This window comes from Arvicola amphibius, chromosome 17, assembly GCF_903992535.2.
Source record: "Arvicola amphibius chromosome 17, mArvAmp1.2, whole genome shotgun sequence".
Classification (NCBI taxonomy): domain Eukaryota; kingdom Metazoa; phylum Chordata; class Mammalia; order Rodentia; family Cricetidae; genus Arvicola; species Arvicola amphibius.
In genome coordinates, this window is record NC_052063.2 from 39,046,911 (window position 1) to 39,066,680 (window position 19,770).

The 19,770-nt window shown below is 42.1% G+C and overlaps 1 protein-coding gene across 5 annotated transcripts in view; it reads left to right on the forward strand.

Moving 5' to 3' along the window:
* Window positions 1-19,770, forward strand: part of Msrb3 (methionine sulfoxide reductase B3) — a 151,325-nt gene that overhangs the window by 56,727 nt on the left and 74,828 nt on the right. For 4 of the 5 annotated variants that reach the window (XM_038314410.1, XM_038314409.1, XM_038314408.1 and 1 more), the window contains exons 2-4: window positions 804-929; window positions 17,641-17,749; window positions 19,362-19,439. In XM_038314410.1, coding sequence (XP_038170338.1) covers window positions 854-929; window positions 17,641-17,749; window positions 19,362-19,439 — 263 coding nt within the window. In that variant the 5' untranslated portion in view covers window positions 804-853. The remainder of the gene's footprint in view (window positions 1-803; window positions 930-17,640; window positions 17,750-19,361; window positions 19,440-19,770) is intronic. The other variant, XM_042054241.1, reaches the window with a different exon arrangement.

The following is a 19,770-nucleotide window of genomic DNA, read 5'->3' on the forward strand; positions in this document are numbered from 1 at the left end:
AAATGGAGGTGGTCGCGGTCAGGAAATGAGCAAGATATTATTTTTATTCCATTTTTGGACATTTGGCAGTTACAGTTACTTAACATGGTAATTTTAAATAAAACACCAGAAATTGATACCCACCGAGTGTCCTCCACTTTCATTTGAAGTTAATCTTCACCGGTTGCAACAGTGCACGAGATGTTTACGGAAATCCCGCGAGCTGAACTTGTGTCTGAAGTTTAACATCAGATGGTTTTGAGATTCTTCTCCATTTCCAGAGACCTTAGTAAAGTAGTTTTTACTCCCTTCCGTGTCGGGTCACGAGTGGTACTCACAGAATTTTATTTAGAAACCGTAAATTATACAATCGGACGGAAGTACGTGCTCCGTATGCTTTATTCAGATATAGCAGCTTGTGGAGTGAAGCCTCTCACTTGTCCTTAATGTTTTTTTTTTTTCATCTTAAAATGTGGGTTTCTGCACCTAATGAAGGCCGCGTGCGTAAGGATAGAATACGGCTCTGTCTTCAGATGAGTTTCCTCACTCTTTCCAAACTGTATTTGTTTGTGTCTGAGCTTTGAGCCTCAATTTCCCCTCACAGATGTCCTGGGGATAAAACCTGCCTCCTCAGCGTACCATGGGAATTAAAGGTAACGGCGAGAGTCAGCTTGGCACCTGAACCAAGCCATGGGCAGTTGGTTATCATCGTGCATACGCTTAGCTCTGTAAACCAAAGCCTGTAGTTGTTTAATGAATGTGCCTAACGTTTGTGATGTTTTAATTCGTTGTTTCTTGTTTTCTTTTTCTTTTCTCCTACTCAGCTTTTGCCCCTGGTTTTGCGTCTCGGTTTGTTGCTGAAGATATCACAGTGATGTCTGCATTCAACCTGCTGCATTTGGTGACAAAGAGCCAGCCAGTGGCCCTGCGAGCCTGTGGGCTTCCCTCAGGTTGCTGCTTGTTGTACTCTGCGTAGTGGGGCACTGGGCTGAGTGGGTCTCTGCTCTAGGAGATGTTGCACCATCGTGTTGGACTAAGTGTCATCTCTTTTATTTGGATGCTGATGGCTGTAAATGATCACTCTGCTCTGAGTAGCACCCATTCCCACAGTCCTCTCAGTGTTAGAGACACGGCAGTCTCCTTACACACACCCATCACTAGTATTTCAGGGCATCTTCTTGTTCTCTAGTGCACAGGACACATCTGCAAACCCCAGTGCAGTCTTCGGGAGAAACTGCCCCGAGTCACACAAAGTAGGACGTTCATCTTGTTAAAGCAAATGCCATGCTTCTCACCCCATTCCTATAGAAATAAAAAAAAGCTAAAATGAACAACTTTAAGGTAATTGTGTTACTTAGATTGTACTTAAGAAGAGAAGATTTTCTGTTGAAGGAGAATCAAATAAACAGAACTAATACAGCATGTTCAAACTGGTTCATAAATTAGAACCACTGTGCTTTTAAAAATGTGATTCTAAACATTGAAACCAATGAAGCACAGAAGCTCAGTATTCCACTGTGTGTCTGTGTCATTCAGGTCAGTGTTTTACTTTTAACGTGAAATTCACAATGGATAAATGTTTTATTTCAATGAATATGATTATCAATACTATTTCTACTCCCGCCACTGTATGTATGTATGTATGTATGTATGCATGTATCTATCTATCTATCTATCTATCTATCTATCTATGTATGTATGTATGTATGTATGTATGTATCTCCTAATATGTTGGGCAGAGGAGGCTTTAGCTTTGGTATTAATCATTCACTAAGTCTTAAATGCATGCCGGGCACTGTGTTAAGCGGCGAGAATAATGATGGTAAAGATGGCTAAGCCGACTGGTTTTTGGTGAGGAGGAGACTGATAAAGCTGTTTGGGGTCTTCTAACTGCGCAAGGAAATGGCTGAATGGATGTATCTGTGCCTGGGGTAGAGTAGGAGGCCAGAGCAGAGTGAGCCCAGCTGTCTTCTGCAGGGAAACAAGTACTGGAAGGGAGGTAGGTCTCTGGAGTTCAACAGGACCACACAAAGGAGACGGCGCTTGAGCCGAGTCTCCATGACCAGGAGCAGGGTTATTTGCACTACACGAAGTAGCAAGGGCGAACGGGAGAAGTGAGAGAGGAAGCCTAGGCATGTCGTGAGCGCTAGAACGATGTGCTCTACGTCTGAGTTGGCACTGGCTTTTTTTTAATCAATCCCTTGGTGGAGTATGGAGGAAGGCCAGGGCTGGCTTTTCCTACATTGCTGTGAGAGGGGTTTGAGACAGCAACTTGATTTCAAGCGCCAGGTAAGGCATTTGTAAAAACTAGATTTTGTTATTTCTATATGACAGCTCATGCTCATCTCTGAATACGGCTTAATGCCCACAGGTGCCTCCCACAACCCCGCACAATCACCTTTGACACCATTCTCCCTGCCCCTGCCTGTCCTGCCCTGACTTCATCAGGTGTCGTAGATGAGGCTGCGTGGTGTCATCAGGGGCTGAGAGTCTCCCCAGGGGAGTGAGAGTAAATGTGAAGATGAGGTGGGCTATGGGCCACGCAGATGTGGGAGTGAGCAGCTCACCAGCGCCAATCTTCCGCCCGCTCTGAGTTTTTATTGCTATGAATATACACAACAATTGGATGGCAAATGCGTAGAACCATTTCCTCACTGTGAATACTGCTTTGGGTGAAAGCCTGCCACATAGTTCTGTGAGGTGGGTCTTCTGTCCACTGGAGGCTAAGTGTTTACGGAAACAGCTTATAAAGAGCAGCGTATTCCTCAGAGTATAGCAGGCCAGTAAAGTGTTTCCTAACGAAACTGTTGAAGTGAAATACAAAGAGCTTTAACTTTTGATAACAAAACAGTTCATAGATTAATTCAACAAAACTGCTAAGGACCAAACCATGCCAGTCCAGTGCTCACTCAGCAAGCAATTCTTGATTCAGACTCACTGGGGTTGGAATCTGGCTTTGACTTTTACTGTCTAGCTGCTTTAGCTCCCTTATTTTCAAAATAAAGATAATAATAGGTTTCACCCGAAATGGTTGCTGTGAGAGTTCAATGTGTTAGCATAAAAAACCTCAGGTACTGTGCGGCATAGATGTCTTCACTAGGTCTATTATAAAAATCCACATGTTTATATCTATTTGGATTTATATTTTTTCATGAAAATATACCTTTAAATATTTAAGTATATATAGTTTTCCATTTAATTATTTTTACTTTAATGGGAACCACAAATACATGCTGTTTGAGAAATAACCATCTCAATCTATTATCTTTTAAACATTGATTTGTTTATATGTGCGCATGTATGGATGTGCCGCTGTGCACTTGTGGAGGTCAGGTGACAACTTCTGGGCTCCTGGGGACTGAACTCGGGCTGCCAGGCTTGGCTGCATGTGCTTTACGTGCTGGGCCATCTTGCCAGCCCCTCTTCATTGTATCTAAACCTCATCTCTTCATCTTGTGTATATGTTGTCCTGTACCAGAACTCAAGCTCTGTAAATACACATTTCCTTTATCTTACCACCTAGTATTGACAAAAGCCCAGAGAAACTCTTTCTTCCCAGACATTTACAGATGTATGTATTTTACTGGCAAAAAATTTGGTTGGACTATTCCTTAATTCCCTAATTTTCAAGGGCCATTAGTGTTTGAAGTATAATGAATTTATTAGCTATTTCTCTACTGGGATTTCAAACTTAGAGATACGGAGATGCTGAAGAAGTTGTCAGATTTAACAGCAATGATACAGACTATTTGAACTTTCAAATTTAAGAATGTAGTTGAGAGGAAAACTCCAGCCTTTATCACTTGGTACAAAGAGGGAAAGAGAGCAAGATGGGAGACACAGGGAACTCAAATGAAAGTGTCATTTCTTGCTTTAAATCGCTGTTCTTTGGCCCAAACCCATTACAACAGAAACGTCTGTAAATCAAAAAGATTTTGGTTTCTTACCACCACTAATTTTGAATTTTGAATAATGATTTGATATTAAATAACAAATTAATTTTTAAATAATGGTTGAATATTGAATTATGCATTGATTTTTTTTGAATAATAAACCAATTGTGAAATAACTCTAGAACTAAGAACGAACTAATTGGAACAGGCTCCTAAAGTTGGTTGTTCCGGAGCTGACCTGGGTGAAGGCTGTGTCTCAGAAATGACTGACCATCTTCAGCTCTCGCTTGCCTTTCTTCTTATTTTTTCATAAAGCATGCTTTTAACTTAGCTCTTATTAAGTGCATCTGAGTTACGGTTCACTTGCGTTTGTCATCAAAGGTGATTTTTCGCATGCAGGACTCCCTGGTGATTCCCTACAACAGTTTCCTGTAAGTATTCCAAATCAGAAGCTCCGCTGTGCTCTGCTGTTAGCTGGTGTGACCTTGAGCACATCTGTGAACCTGCGCGGACTCAGTCTCCTCTTCCCCTTTACTGCGAAGAGGAAGAGCTAGATAACCTACTCTGTGTGTGTGTGTTTCCTTAGCTACACGTTCAACTTTCAGCTTGAGGTGAATTAACTCTTAAAACTCCCCATGAATTAATAATGGTCCAGACTTAGAGGAAAGTCTACTGGGGTGGCACTTGAGCACTAGAATCCTTGGTCACTGAATCGAGACAAAAGCATTATCCCAGGAGGACCCGGCAGCAAAATTTCTTATGTAGTTTCAATACCAGAGAAAAGTTAGGTGGTGAGTGGTAGCCTAGACCAGATATCAGGGTAGTTTTAGTGAACTTGGGGCGCCTGTCTAGAAAGGCCTAGTTACATACAGATAGTCACACTTCAATACCATGTGCACAGTATGCTGTTGTGACTTTTACTTCCCTTTTGGACGTGCTTAACACACGTCTACACGACTATTGGGTTGTTTATGAAGATGATATATGGCGGCACGCTAATGAATACATTAGACCTCCCAAAGACACATTCTGAAAATGGGGCTGGAGAGACATAGCCTGTTCTCTGTGTGAGCAGGGCTCCATGAGTCAGGGCTGTGACTCCCAAACATGACACAGCGTCTGGGGTCTAGAAAGCATTGCTTAAATGAATAATAAACATCTGGAAAGTTTATATGTATATCAGGTCATGACTCTAGCAGAGAGTAAAGACTCATTTGAGATTAGCTCATGGGGAAGATTAGAAGGAAAGGGTTCAGCTATGTGCTTCCGGATTCGTTCTCAGGAAGCAGCTTGTTCTCCTTTGATTGCGTCTTTACAGTATAGGGGTGTCTTAGATAGAGGTCGCACTGTTTCTAGTTAAATAACAAAAATGACAATACAGATAAACTACACAAATCTATAACCACAACATATATGCATATATAATCTGTAATTTCTTTACCTTTTTCTCTAAAATAATTGAGTTTGTTGGAATAGGAACTGTTTGAAGTGAAGAAGTAGATCTTATGCATACTATCAGAATTAAGAACTCTGAAGCCGGGCGGTGGTGGCGCACGCCTTTAATCCCAGCACTCGGGAGGCAGAGGCAGGCGGATCTCTGTGAGTTCGAGACCAGCCTGGTCTACAAGAGCTAGTTCCAGGACAGGCTCCAAAGCCACAGAGAAACCCTGTCTCGAAAAACAAAAAACAAAACAAAACAAAACAAAAAAAAAAGAACTCTGGCTCATTTGATTGCTTCTGAGGAGCAAATTAGCATGTGTGGGCTTTAATTCATACATTTTTAAACAGAATTTCCCACAAATGTGCATAACAGCATCTCTAAGCAAAAAGCACCATTTTCTGTTAAAACTGTCAGTAGTTCGTTAGTAGCAACAGATGTTATGTCTACTTTAAGAACAACCAGCTTGCCCACTGGGACAGGTACATTTTCTGTTAGTGTTGAAAACTCTTGTAAGACTCATAGACCCTGTGACCTTTGTCTGTGAACACAGTGTTGTGGTTCTGAGTTTTCTATTGTGCGGCCTTCTGAAGCTCCTCAGGGAGTGGGCTGTGAGCCTCTTCTCTGACAGTCATGGAACTATATCACATTTGAAATGGACCAGGGCGAACTTGCTCGTGTTTCTCTACTGGTGTCACCAGTAGAGTGCTGTCTTGTGTGTTCACTATTCTAACATGTTCATCTTGCCTACCTTTTGAATTAACATTTTTAAAGACTGTCTTTGTTTGTGTGCACTGTGTGTGTGTGTGTGTGTGTGTGTGTGTGTGTGTGTGTGTGTGTGCAGTTCTGCAGCCTTGATGCAGGCCCGTACATTCTGTGAGTGTGCATCGTGTGTGTGTGTGCACTGTGTGTGCGCAGTTCTGCAGCCTTGATGCAGGCCCGTGCATGCTGTGAGTGTGCATTGTTTGTGTGCAGCTCTGCAGCCTTGATGCAGGCCCATACATGCTGTGAGTGTGCATTGTGTGTGTACAGTTCTGCAGCCTGATGCAGGCCCGTGCATGCTGTGAGTGTGCATCGTGTGTGTGTGTGTGTGTGTGTGTGTGCAGCTCTGCAGCCTTGATGCAGGACCATACATGCTGTGAGTGTGCATCCTGTGTGTGTGTGTGTGTGTGTGTGTGCAGTTCTTCAGACTTGATGCAGGCCCGTAATGCTGTGAGTGTGCATCGTGTGTGTGTGTGTGTGTGTGCAGCTCTGCAGACTTGATGCAGGCCCATACATGCTGTGAGTGTGCATTCTGTATGTGTGTGTGTGTGCAGTTCTGCAGACTTGATGCAGGCCCATGCATGCTGTGAGTGAGTGTGCATCGTGTGTGTGTGTGTGTGTGCAGCTCTGCAGACTTGATGCAGGATCACACATGCTATGCACCCCAACAGGCCAGGAGGTTCTTATTTTATTTTATTTTTTTTTTTTTTTAAGAGAAATAACTTTAAGAACCAACACAAATTTCGCTGTAGTTTACAAAAGCCTTTGAAACGGGTGGATCGAATGGTGTGCACACTGTCCAGTAGGTGGCACTAGTCTTCCATTCGTGCACGCTTGTGCAGCCTAGCCTTAAACTCATAGGTACATCGTAAAAATGTGAAAGAATGTAAGAATATCCAGCTAAGAACATATGGATTTGCAAACCAGACTTTTCCCCGCCTCTGCTATGTTCTGACAGTGTATGTAGAGTGAAAGCCCCTTCCGTTTTCAGAAGGACCCTGACTCCCTGTGCTTGGACGTTTCTTGGAAATGTCTTTCATATGTAGACTTTCTGCAAACTAAAACAAGTTTTCATGAATTAACCTATCTTGTACCAAATAGCTGCTTTCTCAGTAATTTATAGCTTTATATGCAGCTAAGTTTTCTGCAGCAGACCACCCAAGAATTAAAGAAAATTATACATTTTGTTTTGCCATGGTGTGGATTTCTATAGAATCTTGAAATGTTATTAGTTAGACATGTTGAATGTGAGGCATTGATCAGTTTTTGCATGAATAAAATATTTTAGGAAACTAGAAAAATTATATTTTAAATGTTGATTAATGAGTCCTCTGATATAGATTTATGCTTTTAAAGCAAAATATTTTAGTAGCTTTATAATAAAGCTTGAGTACTGAAAAGCTGGTATGTGGTATGAGTTTTAAAAATCATTTGTAGAGAATACATATTTCACCCAGGCCGATCTGTCACAGAACGACATGTCTGCAAAAGCATAAGGTGTTGGGCATATGACTGAGTAAATGTGGATTTTATTAAATTTTTGTTAAATGGCAAATAAATTAGTAATTGTAAAATACAGAGCACAGTAAAACAATTAAGACAGGCATGAACAAAATCTTAGACGCTTCTCAGGTTTTGGAGGTAAATTAAGTGTAACCATGGCTGTAAGGAAGATTAGACTTCCCAGCTTCAACAGTTCTACCGGACAAGACAATCAGGACAGCACGAATCTGAAGATATTGCACAGCTGTGCCTCTGTATCCAAACATGCCCACGGTAATATTACAAAAACACCAGAGAAGGGTTTGCTAAAATGACAGGCCTCTCACCCTTCATAGACGTGCATAGCGAAGGACCGGGCCTGAGGTTACTCTGTAAGGTTCCCATCTAGTTAATACTGATCACACCTGGTCATTTTTATATCTGTCTTTTCCAGTACATAGTTTAAAATGAAACAATTAGAGATCAAATTTCCATGGTTGTTTTTGCTAGATATATTTTAATTTGAAGTTATTTAAACTAGATTATTGAGATGCAGTCATAAATTATATTTAAATATTTTGTTGCTCTGCATTTGAAAGCAAATTTATTGGAAAATTTAATATTTGTTCAAAAGTCCTTAATTTTCCCCTTTATTTACATTCAATATGTACACAGTTGTATCAATTACTTTAAAAAATGTCACAAAAGTATTTATCAGATTTTTAATGGATTAGTAAGTTATATATTTATACACTTAAACTTATTAACTTTTATGACAAACACTTCCTTTAACACTACTTGTGATTATTTTATTCAACCATGTGTTTGCAGAGAATGGCATATTATTTTAAATTAATAGATTATTTGGATTTTAAGCAAGCCAAGAAAATCTACAGTTGTAAATATTTCTACAGTTTTTATTTTGTGGGGTTTTATTTTATTGCCAAAAATACATATTGCTTCAGAATGATTCATTCCATTTGATTAATTTTTAATATATCTTGTGTGATTTTAGATGAATTAACCTCAAGTTTTAGAGCCTTTCTCTATATTATTGGTATTGAGAAGGAACAATTTGTCCCTTACTGCGTTTTTTTTACCAATTTTTTTTTTTTTTACCAATTTGCCTTTGGCCCCCAGAAGTTTCCTTTTATACTTTATATTCCAGTTTTCATCTATAAACTGAGAATTATGTAACAGTTTTATTGTAATTAGAATTCTGAAGTGTCATACTAGCTGTGACTTTCCAAAACCTTGTTGCGTAGCTCCTCAATTCCTTGCTATCAAGGAGAAGAAAGGGGAAGAAAAAAAACCTTATAGAGAAAACCTCCAGATTAGTCTGGGGAAGGGGGTGGGCTGGCCAGGCAGAGTATTTCCTATCGCAGAAAATTCTTGGACCCTGCAAAGTGCCGGAAAGGCTGAGACTTTGGACTCTGATCGTGACTTTCCATTCGTACTGCAGTCGTGTCTGTCACGTGATGGGCACTCCGCACACGCTTGTGCCCTGGACGAATGAGTGTCAGTGAACAAGTAACATTGTCGGACGCACCAAAGCGGTGCCGCATTGAGTGACAAGATCCCTGTTCTTGCAGAAGGTCCATTCTGATTTTTTTTTTTCTTAAATGTCCACTTAGAATGCATGCTTTATTGACTATGGGATGAAAAGAATTACGTTAGTAATGCTTTTCTGAGTCTCCGTAGATACCTCCTCTCTGTTCAACTGTGGAGGCAGGAACAGGCTGACAAGTGCCCAGCAGCCTTCTGCACCATGTGGCGGGGGCTTCCGAGGACTGGATTTCACACAGAGCAGGAAGGACTGTGTGGGACTAGGTAGCTGTAGTTAGTGCGGCGAGGTGCTGAGGCAGAGGATGTGCCGTGGGAGCTGAGTCAGTGCTGGGTGGCGTGAAGCATAGGCTCGGCCGAGAAGGAGTGGAGGAAAACGGTAATCTCAGGGTCCCGGCTCATGTCAGGTAGGTGTGTGACCACATCAGTCACCTCTTCGGGCACTCACTTCTCCTTGGGGGCTTTTGTCTAGAAGTTCTTCATTTTCTACTTTATACTATGAGGAATGCCAGTTCTGTTATTTGCCCTGTAAATCATCAGATAAAACTACATAGTACTGTATTTTAGAAATCTGAATACGCAGGTCTTTCCACTTTTATAACGATGATGAAGAAAAGCCACAGTGATGGAGGCTGGAGATGACTCGAGCCGTTAGGAACACTGGCCGCTCTTGCAGGGGACTGGAATTGGGGTCACAGCACCCACATGGCAGCTCACAGCCTTCTGTAACTCCACTTCAGAGGATCTGATGCCCTTTTCTGGCCCTGCTGCTACCTCACACACATGGTACAGAAACATACATCCATGCAAAGCACCCATGTCCATGAAATAAAAAGAAATAAATCTTTGAGACAAATATTGTGATAAGAACACATCACAGTTTTTCTAGTGGATCACAGATTATGCATTAGCATAATAAGAAACTCAGAGCTGGACCGCATTGTGGAGTTTCCTAACCTGATTTGACCACGGAAACTTCTCTTTTTCAGAGGGACAACAGGGTAGCTTTTTTATTTTTGTCCTAAGAGTCAGTTTTTGATAAAATGCTTTCTGGGCCATCCTTAGATCAAGTGGTCTTATAATCTTATACCCAGAGAATCACTGAATGTTAGTCACAGTGAGAAGATTTGAATGTGGGCCTTCAGAGGAACAGTAAAGGATTAAATAGCTTCAAAGGGAAACATTTACTCTGCCATTAAACATAATTTTTTATCACACTTACTTAAACAAATGTTGCTGGATATTTGATTTTTTTTTTTTTTTTTTTTTTTTGTTTTTCTCTGTATAGCTTTGATGCCTGTCCGGGAACTAGCTCTTGTAGGTAGACCAGGCTAGCCTCAAACTCACAGAGACCCGCCTGACTCTGCCTCCCAAGTACTGGAATTAAAGGCATGCACCACCACCATCCGGCTGTTACTGTATATTTGAAGCTAAGATCTAAAAAACGCTGCCCTAGGCATCTAGAAAGCATTTGTGGGGGAACAGCCATTGAGATGGGGAGTTAAGTAAATACAGCACATTTTAGATCTTCCTCATTCGCCAACACACAGTTTGGTATGCGGTGCGCAAGGAAGACTAGTAAATACGCCAGCACTCTCCCTTGAGTTTCTGATGAGAAACTGAGTGGAAGCCATATGCCTTTTCTGGAGTTGCTCCATGAAAAAGAGCAGCTTTCCCTTTCCTCCAGAGTATCTTGGATTCTTCTGGATAATCGGTCAGCTACTATTCACGTAGTGGAAGCTGCAGACTGGGCATTTGTCATTGGACTTAAATTTGGATTTAAATTTGTTGTTCCATAAATAAGTTTTGGAAACTGGAAAAAGCTGAGTCTTCAGACACTCTATTTCCCTTCTAAGGAAGTGTGCTCAAGGATGTGTTTAAATGACCTTCTGCATGACAGTCCAGGAGTGGGCTCCTTCAGTGGGTGCTTACCTTCTGTCTCCTGAGCAGGCTATGATCCACAAAGGGATCAGGAGGAAGGAGAGATGGATAGGGAGGATATGGTGTGTGTGTGTGTGTGTGTGTGTGCGCACGCATGTGTGTGTGGTGTGTGCACACAAATCTTTTTGATTGCATGTGAAATGTAGAATTGAAATGAGCCTGTCTGGTTTTAATTTCTTTCTTTATGGGCTATGATGTTCAAGTGAAGACCCATGCTTAAAAAAAAAAAAAATTAAAACCAGGGAACTCCAAGTTTGTCAGAAGTTTCTCATGCAATCAGATAGAATTGAAGTTAAGGGACTTTCCTTCCACTGTTGTCACTTGAGGATGGCAGTGGTTCAAAAATTCTTTTTTAGTCATACGCTTTGCGAGCCCGAAAATGCTTTCAGGACCAAGACATGCTTTACATATTTCCCTAAACCCTGAACTTCACGGTCCACAGTAACGTGAACATCATTGCTCCCAGCGTCCGCATTAAGTTTTGAGGATTTGATAAAGTGTTTTCTAGTTCTTTCGGGCATTTAACTGATGCTGGTAAAATGACAGCTGTCGATGAGCTCAACAATTAAAAAGTTACAATGTTACAATGCCTGAGTAGATCTAGATGTAGGAAAGGTGGTTTTTGTGTCACAGCCATTCAGCATTTCTAGTGACGGCTGCGTCAGGATGACGGAAAGGCTAAGAACCCGTCCATCATCTTCTCAAGAGAACCATGCGGCCACTTGAACAAGGCTTGGCTGTCACGGCGAGGACTTCCAGTCATCGTAATCCTCCTTAGGTCCCTTACAGCTGACACTGGCCTCTGGCCGTACTTTTGCTCCTATCACCGTCCAATAAGAAACCCCAAATATTCTCACATTTCCCTCCTTAGTTTTAAAATTACTCCATTTCTCCGATCCCAAAGTTTTGCCCCTTTGAATCTGAATCTACACCTTTTCCTGTTGGGTGAAATGGTGACCTCCTAAAATTATCTGATGCAGCTGTGAGTACCCCATCTCCTGAGTTTTCATCAGGATGGATGCTTACAGCCTGGGCTTACACACGCTGCCTCCCACCCCATCTATCAGTCAGCTGCCGAGGTGTTCTCTTACCTACTGAACCTTCCCCAGAACTCTGACCGTGCCCGTTTGTTTTGTGAATATTTGCGCTTCCCATACTGCAGTGACAGCCAGAGATGGCTGACTCGAGGAGAGAAGCTTGACTGTAGGTGTGTGCTCACCCCTTTACACAGAGCTCTGCGATGTCCTCCCTAAACACTGTGCTGCTTTAGAAGCTGGAACTTTCCCTGATATCTTCCGAACTTCTCAATGCTTATTTCAAGGCTCAGCTCGCTGAAGGCATTGTACAGAGTTTGCGTCTGAGAGTCGGCTGGAGTTCGTATTAGGATATGTAGAGTCATCAAGTTTCTTGGCCTCTGCGTTCAGTCCTTCCGCTTGTGCTCAAGCTGTCTGCCTCTGTCACTCACGTGTGAGCTGCCCCTTGTCTTCTCCGCTGGCTTGGAACGTTCTTGAGGCATCAGCACTGCCAGCTTCCTCTCCACCCCCAGGGCTCTGCCCAAATATCACTGTAGTGAGACAACCCAACCCTCCTACTCCATTAAGAGTGCTGTCCTCCACAGGCCTTGTGGCCCTGGCCTTGCTCCAGACTTCCTTGCGTTTGTTGGGCTCTGTACATCTTACCTCTGCCCCAGTGGGAACCCCGAGACGGACGGTCTCCTTTTGTCTTTGGCTCTGGGCAGAGTACATAGAGCAATGGCTCTCAGAGTAACGGCCGGAGCGGTCAGCGGCTAGAGTTGGCTGCTGCAGTACTTCACACCGGTAGCCGGCACAACAGTGTTGATTCGGTAAAGGAAAAAGTAAGTGGTTTTGGGCCAGAGCTGCCCAGGAAAGCGGTGCTGACCTGGTTCTGTGGAAGCTGGAGGCCCGTCCCGAAGCGCATCCTGATACCTTGGTTTGCATCCTGATACCTTGGTTTGCATCCTGATCCTTTGGTTTGCATCCTGATACCTTGGTTTGCATCCTGATACCTTGGTTTGCATCCTGATACCTTCCTTGGTTTGCATCCTGATACTTTGGTTTATGTAACGGCATCAGGGATGCTTTCTCTGCGTTTACCCTGAGGGAAAAGTTAGAATGGAAGCTGTGTCTGTAGACAGCGACCATTCCCCTCTATAACTTGAAATTTTGTTCTCAAGGCCTTTATCGAATTGCTAGAGTTGTAAAAAGAAGAGAACAAACCAACATTGTTTATGATATAGATCTACATTTGACTCTAAAAGTGGTCTACGTTTAGTTTTATGATCTTCCACTTAGAAAGTCTAACACTGCTAAGCCTGGAATGAAATAGTTGTCCGACACGACAGACTAATGTGTACTTGGAAATTAAAGTTCGTAGTAAAAATGAACATGCGTTACTTTTCTGCCATCTGTAAACAGGGCAGCAAGGTATTTCTGCGTGGACTTTACTGTTTTAGCTTAATGAAGTTAAACCAAAACAAGATACTGATCTCTTATTTATTATTTCGGGAAAATAGTTAATATTTTCATCTTTTTCCTTAGTCCTAGAGCAGAAATTAGACTTCTGAGATCCTTCAGTTTGGTTCTTTCGATTTTTCACTCTGAGATAGAAAACGTCTGACTTCAGCGTGCTCTAAGCGTGTAGGAAACAGACCCGACCTCCTCCTTACCGGGCGCTGAGGGCCTTCAGGACTTTGTGGGTGCGCTGACAATCTTGTGTGAGCTTGTCACTGGTCCTGTGCTGAAGGACCAGACATGGGGAAAGCAGATGCGAGCCAGGGGGCGTGTGTCGCCACTTTCTTACATACGCATCTTGACTCTCCTCCACTTAGTGTCTTGTTAGTGAGGGACTCCTTTTTTTAAAGGCATTGTTTTTTATTGAAATTTTCTGTGTAATTTGAGAAGAAAGTTATAGCATAATTTTTTACTGACAGAAATAGGCCTGTCTCCTTAGTAAGTTACGATATAACAAGTCTCCGAGCCTCAGTTTTTGTGTCTGTAAAATGGGCACGATTCTACCTTCCAAAATTTTGTGTCTAGAGATGCACATGGGATAGAGTAGAACTGAATTTTTAGTTCTGTTTCCCCCCTCACTTCCTTTTTTTTTTCTTTTCTTAAAATAACTTGTTAGAAAAAGACTTTTCTGAGAGAATACTTACAGAGAATAATCATCAGTAGGATACTGCAGGCAGAGACATCTGAGCTGCCACCTTTTAGGCTGGATTGTTGGCTTCAGTATCTTCCGTGAGTTTGCACCTGGGCCCTACTGAGTCCGTTGTTGCTACCCTTACAGGCACAAATCTAATACAACACCCATCTCAGGTCACAGTTGGAAGCAGGCACTACCAGCATGCAAGTTCTCTTTTTCAGAAGTGTATGTGTGTGTGTGTGGGGGGGTGACAAAGCCTTGGGGTTGCAGGTCTGAGCCTCCGGCTCTCAGAGAGTGAGCTCTTGTGTATGCAGAGAAGACCTTTCCTACTGGAGTTTCCACACAGCTCTCTTCAGCAGCAGCGTAGGCGACGCCTTGATATAAATAGAAAAGATACCGGCATATTCCAGCATTTAAATCCCTTTGGGTTGGGTTCAAGATAGATCTGAGTCACATAAAAACCACACCGCAGAGATGTACCGTGCTGCATGTGTGCATATACCGACGTAGGCCTTGAAAGTAATGTTATTATATGTTTAGAGAAAAGGATACCTCTCTCTGTTGCATACTTCTAAGCCAATTCAGAAGCCATTGAACAGATGTCCTATAACACTAATGTAAAATTACCCTGTGTAATAAGAAAATTACAGTTCCTAAGTGAAGATAGTGGAGGGAAACCGCCCAATGAATACTCTCAGATTTCTAGATGAAATGGCGAACTTGGGGACAGAAGTGGGGCTTCTCTCTGGCCTGCCAAACTCTGGGTATGCTAGAAGAATTAATACATTAGTACAGCTTTCAGTTGTCCAAGAAGGATATTATTATTGCACCGCGTGGTGAGATTTTTTAATACAAAAATCGCAGTAACTGCTTCTTGTGTGTATGTCTTCCTTTCGCTACTGGGCATCCTTTAAAAGCCTAATTATTTGAAGAACACAGTATGGCCAAGGAATAAAAACATGTGAGGTTTGAGCACTTTAAATAATCACCGGCATTTCTCAGAGCATGAACCTCACTTACAGTTAGGAAGCAGCATTTATATTTAAGGTTGAAAAGCCAGGATGGAGGGAAATTTTGCTAATTTGTAAGGTGACCTTTAAGCGCACCAAAACCAAATAATTTGTAGGCTGTGACACAGGGCGAATTCCTCCGAAATTTCTGTGAATACGGCTTTCGTGGTTCCTGAAAGACGAACAAAGGAGCTGGAAGGAAGGCTTTTCCTCCAAATAAGAAGGAGAATGACAGAGGACAGCGGGGCCCTTTCATGGTTCACCATTAAGACGGGGTCGCTGTAGCTCGGCTAATGAGACGGCTCGTAGCGGAAAACAATCTGTTTTTAAGAATGTTTAGATCAAAAGTGATTTTTAATCTATGAACTAAGGTCTCTTCTGTACTCTCCATTCACTGGGAGAGCTTTTGTGTTTGTGTTTTTCCCTCCATCAGATGTTCTCCGTTTTACCTTTCCCCTCCACAAAGACATGGCCGGCTCGGCAGTACTGAGCCAGAGTCTTACTCTCTTCCTTCAGAAAAGAGATTTTTTTTTTTTTGAGAGAGAGAAGTGGAATGAAAAAGAGAGAAACATCTTTGCCTAAGTGACTCTCAAGCATCTGTGCTTGAAGCTACTTTTTATGAACACTCCTTGGTAAACGACTCAAGGTAAAAAAGCAGAAAAGCATCCAATGTTAGGAAATTGCAATCCAATACCATGTAATTTAAACCTGCGGTTGCTTCTCTTGTTCTAAATGACACACAGATGGCTAGCCCAGCCCTCACAACTTTGGGAGCACAATTGGTCTTTTTGTATGAATGAACATACAGTAACCCAAAATATTTTGGACAGATTTGCTTAATTCTAATTGTTCATATCATAATTATCAAGCCCATTGGAGCTAATAATTTTAACCATGATAATTTGTCACATTAAGTTAGTAATTAATGAACTTCTTGAGAAAATTAACAAAGATACCCTTCTAACAAATAAATAAATAAAAGTGAAATAACTTTCTTAAGAAGTCTAGAGGGAGGCTAACAGAAGCTCACCATTCTCAGGGCCCTGAGGTTTTGAGAAAAAGCCTTGCTACATTCAGGCTGAACATACAGGCCAGGGAGACATTTCTGTCTGTGCCTGGGAGAACGGGGTTCAGCGAGATGGGGGACCCTCCGCGCCATTCTCAATGTGCCAGTTGCTCCTGGGTCTTTTTCAAGACCAACAAAGGGTCGGGGAGGCCAGCAGAAGTGAGTGTTGAGTTTGTATTCTCTCCGGTTCCAGTTTGCTCCTTCCCCACTCCCTGTTTGCTGGTGGAGAACCAGCCATCTGTCTAGGCACCCCACCCCCTTCTTGGAGCTGACAGCCCTTCTTCAACCCCACCATCAGGGAAACCCGTTAGGTAATCTTTGGGTTTAACTCAGTAATCTCATGTTCTACATGAGGCACCTTAGAAGTAAACGGTGGGACACATTCCCACTGCCGAATCAAAAGGAGTTGAAGTGAGCGCTCAGGCCACTAAGAAGGCTAACGATGCATAAATAGGTGTCGTCTGAACGTTTTACAGCAGTCTGCACACATCGAGACAAAAGCCACCCTTGCTTTTAGTCACATTCGAATCTTTTCATCATTTGGGTCCCCCATGGGTGACACCCTCCCAGCTGAGCTACAGAACAGCATGAGCCTACTCTGAAGCCACCCTCGCTCTTCCATTTGTCTGTCTTGTCTTTCCTCCTTCCTCTCTCCCTCTGGAATTCTTGAATCTGCCATCTCCTGAAGTCTACTGGAAGTTTCTTGCTAACATGGTAAGATACAGTCTTTAGAAAAGCGTGCATTTTGAAAGACTGCATAGAACCCAGCGGAGTATCTGACAGACTCAAAGAAAACAGCAATTCCTACTGTGGAAAAAAAATATATCTTTAGGATCCTCAGAAAAATAAATAGGGTGGTAATTAAGTCATCTTGGATGAAAATGGAAGTGCTAGTCTACCAAGATACAAAATTATCGAATGGGTCTTTATATACCATTATATGTACACACACACACACACACACACACACACACACACAGTGAACACTTGCAAATATATGCATGATATTGAAGTTATCTTTTAAAAAGTGGTTTCACAGTTTCAGGTGGCATAGAGGATGTCCGTCATCCTGGAAACAAATGCCCAGTGAGTTTTTAGTTCCACATTCCAGAGACCATGGCTCTGACACCTTGTTGCTACTCTAGAGAAATCAGTTGGACCTCAAGGGGCATTCTTTTTGAACTTGGAGACCAGCTGCAGCTCAGGTAGGGTTTTGTAGTCTGTTAGGGACTGGTTTGGTCACGGACAAGTGACTGTAGAGGCTGCGCTGTGGCGACCAGCCAAAGCAATTCTTTAGGATTCAGGCTAAAATGGTTCTTTCTCCCCATCCTCTCGTTTCAGGGTCATGTAGGGATAAAAAGAACTGCAAGGTGGCCTTTTCCCAGCAGGAACTGAGGAAGCGGCTGACACCCCTGCAGTATCATGTCACTCAGGAGAAAGGAACTGAAAGGTAAGTGTGCTTAATAAAAACCAGAGAGGCAAGAGCAGCGTGGCTCCCTCCTCCTTGGACTCTTCTTCTGGTTAGTCAAAGAATCCTAGACACACCGACTAAGGCCAGGCCTGCAGATGGCTGTCTTTGAGGAGGTTGGAAATGGGACATTGTTTAGGATAAGACCGAGTTTTGTCTCTGCTTTTCTCCGCTGAGTGAGCGTTCTATCTTATAGAAAGTCACGGAGCTTTTGTTAAGGGCCCGTTTTTTAGTTTGCAACACAATGTGTGGCAGTAATAGCGATTTAGGTACTTTTTTTTTTTTTTGGAAGACATCACAGCGAGGAAACCCATGAGGGACATGGAGCCATGCCAGGATGTTGCCATTTGTGAAGGTGGCCATTGTAAGCGTAGACATTTTGGCTGCAAAAGCAGGTAGCATGATTTAGTTCCTTTCTGCCCCACTCCAATTTCTTTTTGAAGCACATGTGGAGAAAGTATTTATTGGCTCATTTGTGGTTGGAATGTCAAAAATTTTCAATAACTGCCCTCACATGGCTTTGGTCCTTGGAAGTTCGCCCTACATCCTGGAAGGGAAAAAAAAAAGAGTTTGTTCACTTCCAAGACTGTTTCTAGTGATTAAAGTCTCTCTCAGCTGACTCCAGCTAAAAAGTAACTTGCCAAGGCCCAGTGATTTTGTTGTCTAATTTATACCGTGGATCTTGGCACGAAACTATAAATGTACCTGGGATCCAGATTTATTAATGATGTAACTTAGTATTTTCATTCATGAGCTGAAAGAGCTCTTTCCCACACAGGGGATCCTTGTTAATAGGCAACATGCTCTTCCTGTCATGGAACCTACTATTTTCTGAATCTCCTCAATGTGGAGTCTCTGACCAAGTGAGCCCGCATCCCCAGAGCCGGCGGTGGCCAGATTCTCAGCGCAGAAGACGTCTGCCCACCCTGTTGTGTGCACAGCTAGCAAAATGATTTAATGCACACAAACAACCAGAGATTAGGTCATTCTTAAAAATTCTGTTTATAAAAAAATTGGACCTCGTAAAGAGGGTGAAAGGATAATAAAATCAAGCTGCAGAGCACATAGACTTTTTGTTGGGCGACCACAGCTGATTTGTATTAGCCGAATGACCTCCTTGCCTCTAAGATTGCTAACTTAGAAAAATATTCCCTTAAAGCTGCAATATTCCTTTTCAAACTGAAAAATAAGACTCCTTCCACTTGGAGACTTGGGCCCTGCTACATTTTCTGGTCCCCTCTTGCACAGTATGGAGTAGCAGAAATCTTATGTAATAATGTTCTTTATGGGGATCAAACAACAGGCTTTTTTTTTTTTATTTGAAAAATATTCCAGGTATTACATACTAGATGCTTGATATTTTTAATTTACCTGTACTAGTTTGGAGTAGTTATATGCACATTTTATTATATATATATTTGAAGTATATTAGTATGGTTCAGCTTTCCATATGTTTGGTCTGTTCTCATTTTAAGGCCAAAAACTCTGGAAAGATTTAAACTAGAGAAATGTATTTTAAACTAATGTGTTCTGTAAGAAGTAATACTAGCTTTGCTAATATTTTTTGATGATCTGTTTATTTTTTTTTTATCAGTGCCTTTGAAGGAGAATACACACACCACAAAGATTCTGGAATCTATAAATGTGTTGTTTGTGGAACGCCATTGTTCAAGTAAGTGGACTGAGAGCTGGTGGGTATGGCTGGGCCACACGACAGCAGACTGCTTGTTGCTCATTTCCTGGGACTCTTTCCTTTGCTGAATTTGATTCTATCTTTCCCTAGTATAAATATGTAATATATACATATATGTATATATACTTGTGCGTGTCCACTCCCTGAAAACAAGAATAATTACAGACTTTACTGGTTAATTCTCTATGACAGACTGTTTGGGCATTTAAAACACTCACCATTAACTTTGTCCCACCTTAGTAACCATTGTCCTTAGCAGAAGTACGGAGGACATTTTCGTGAGCAGAGATCCGCTCATGTATTTACTGAT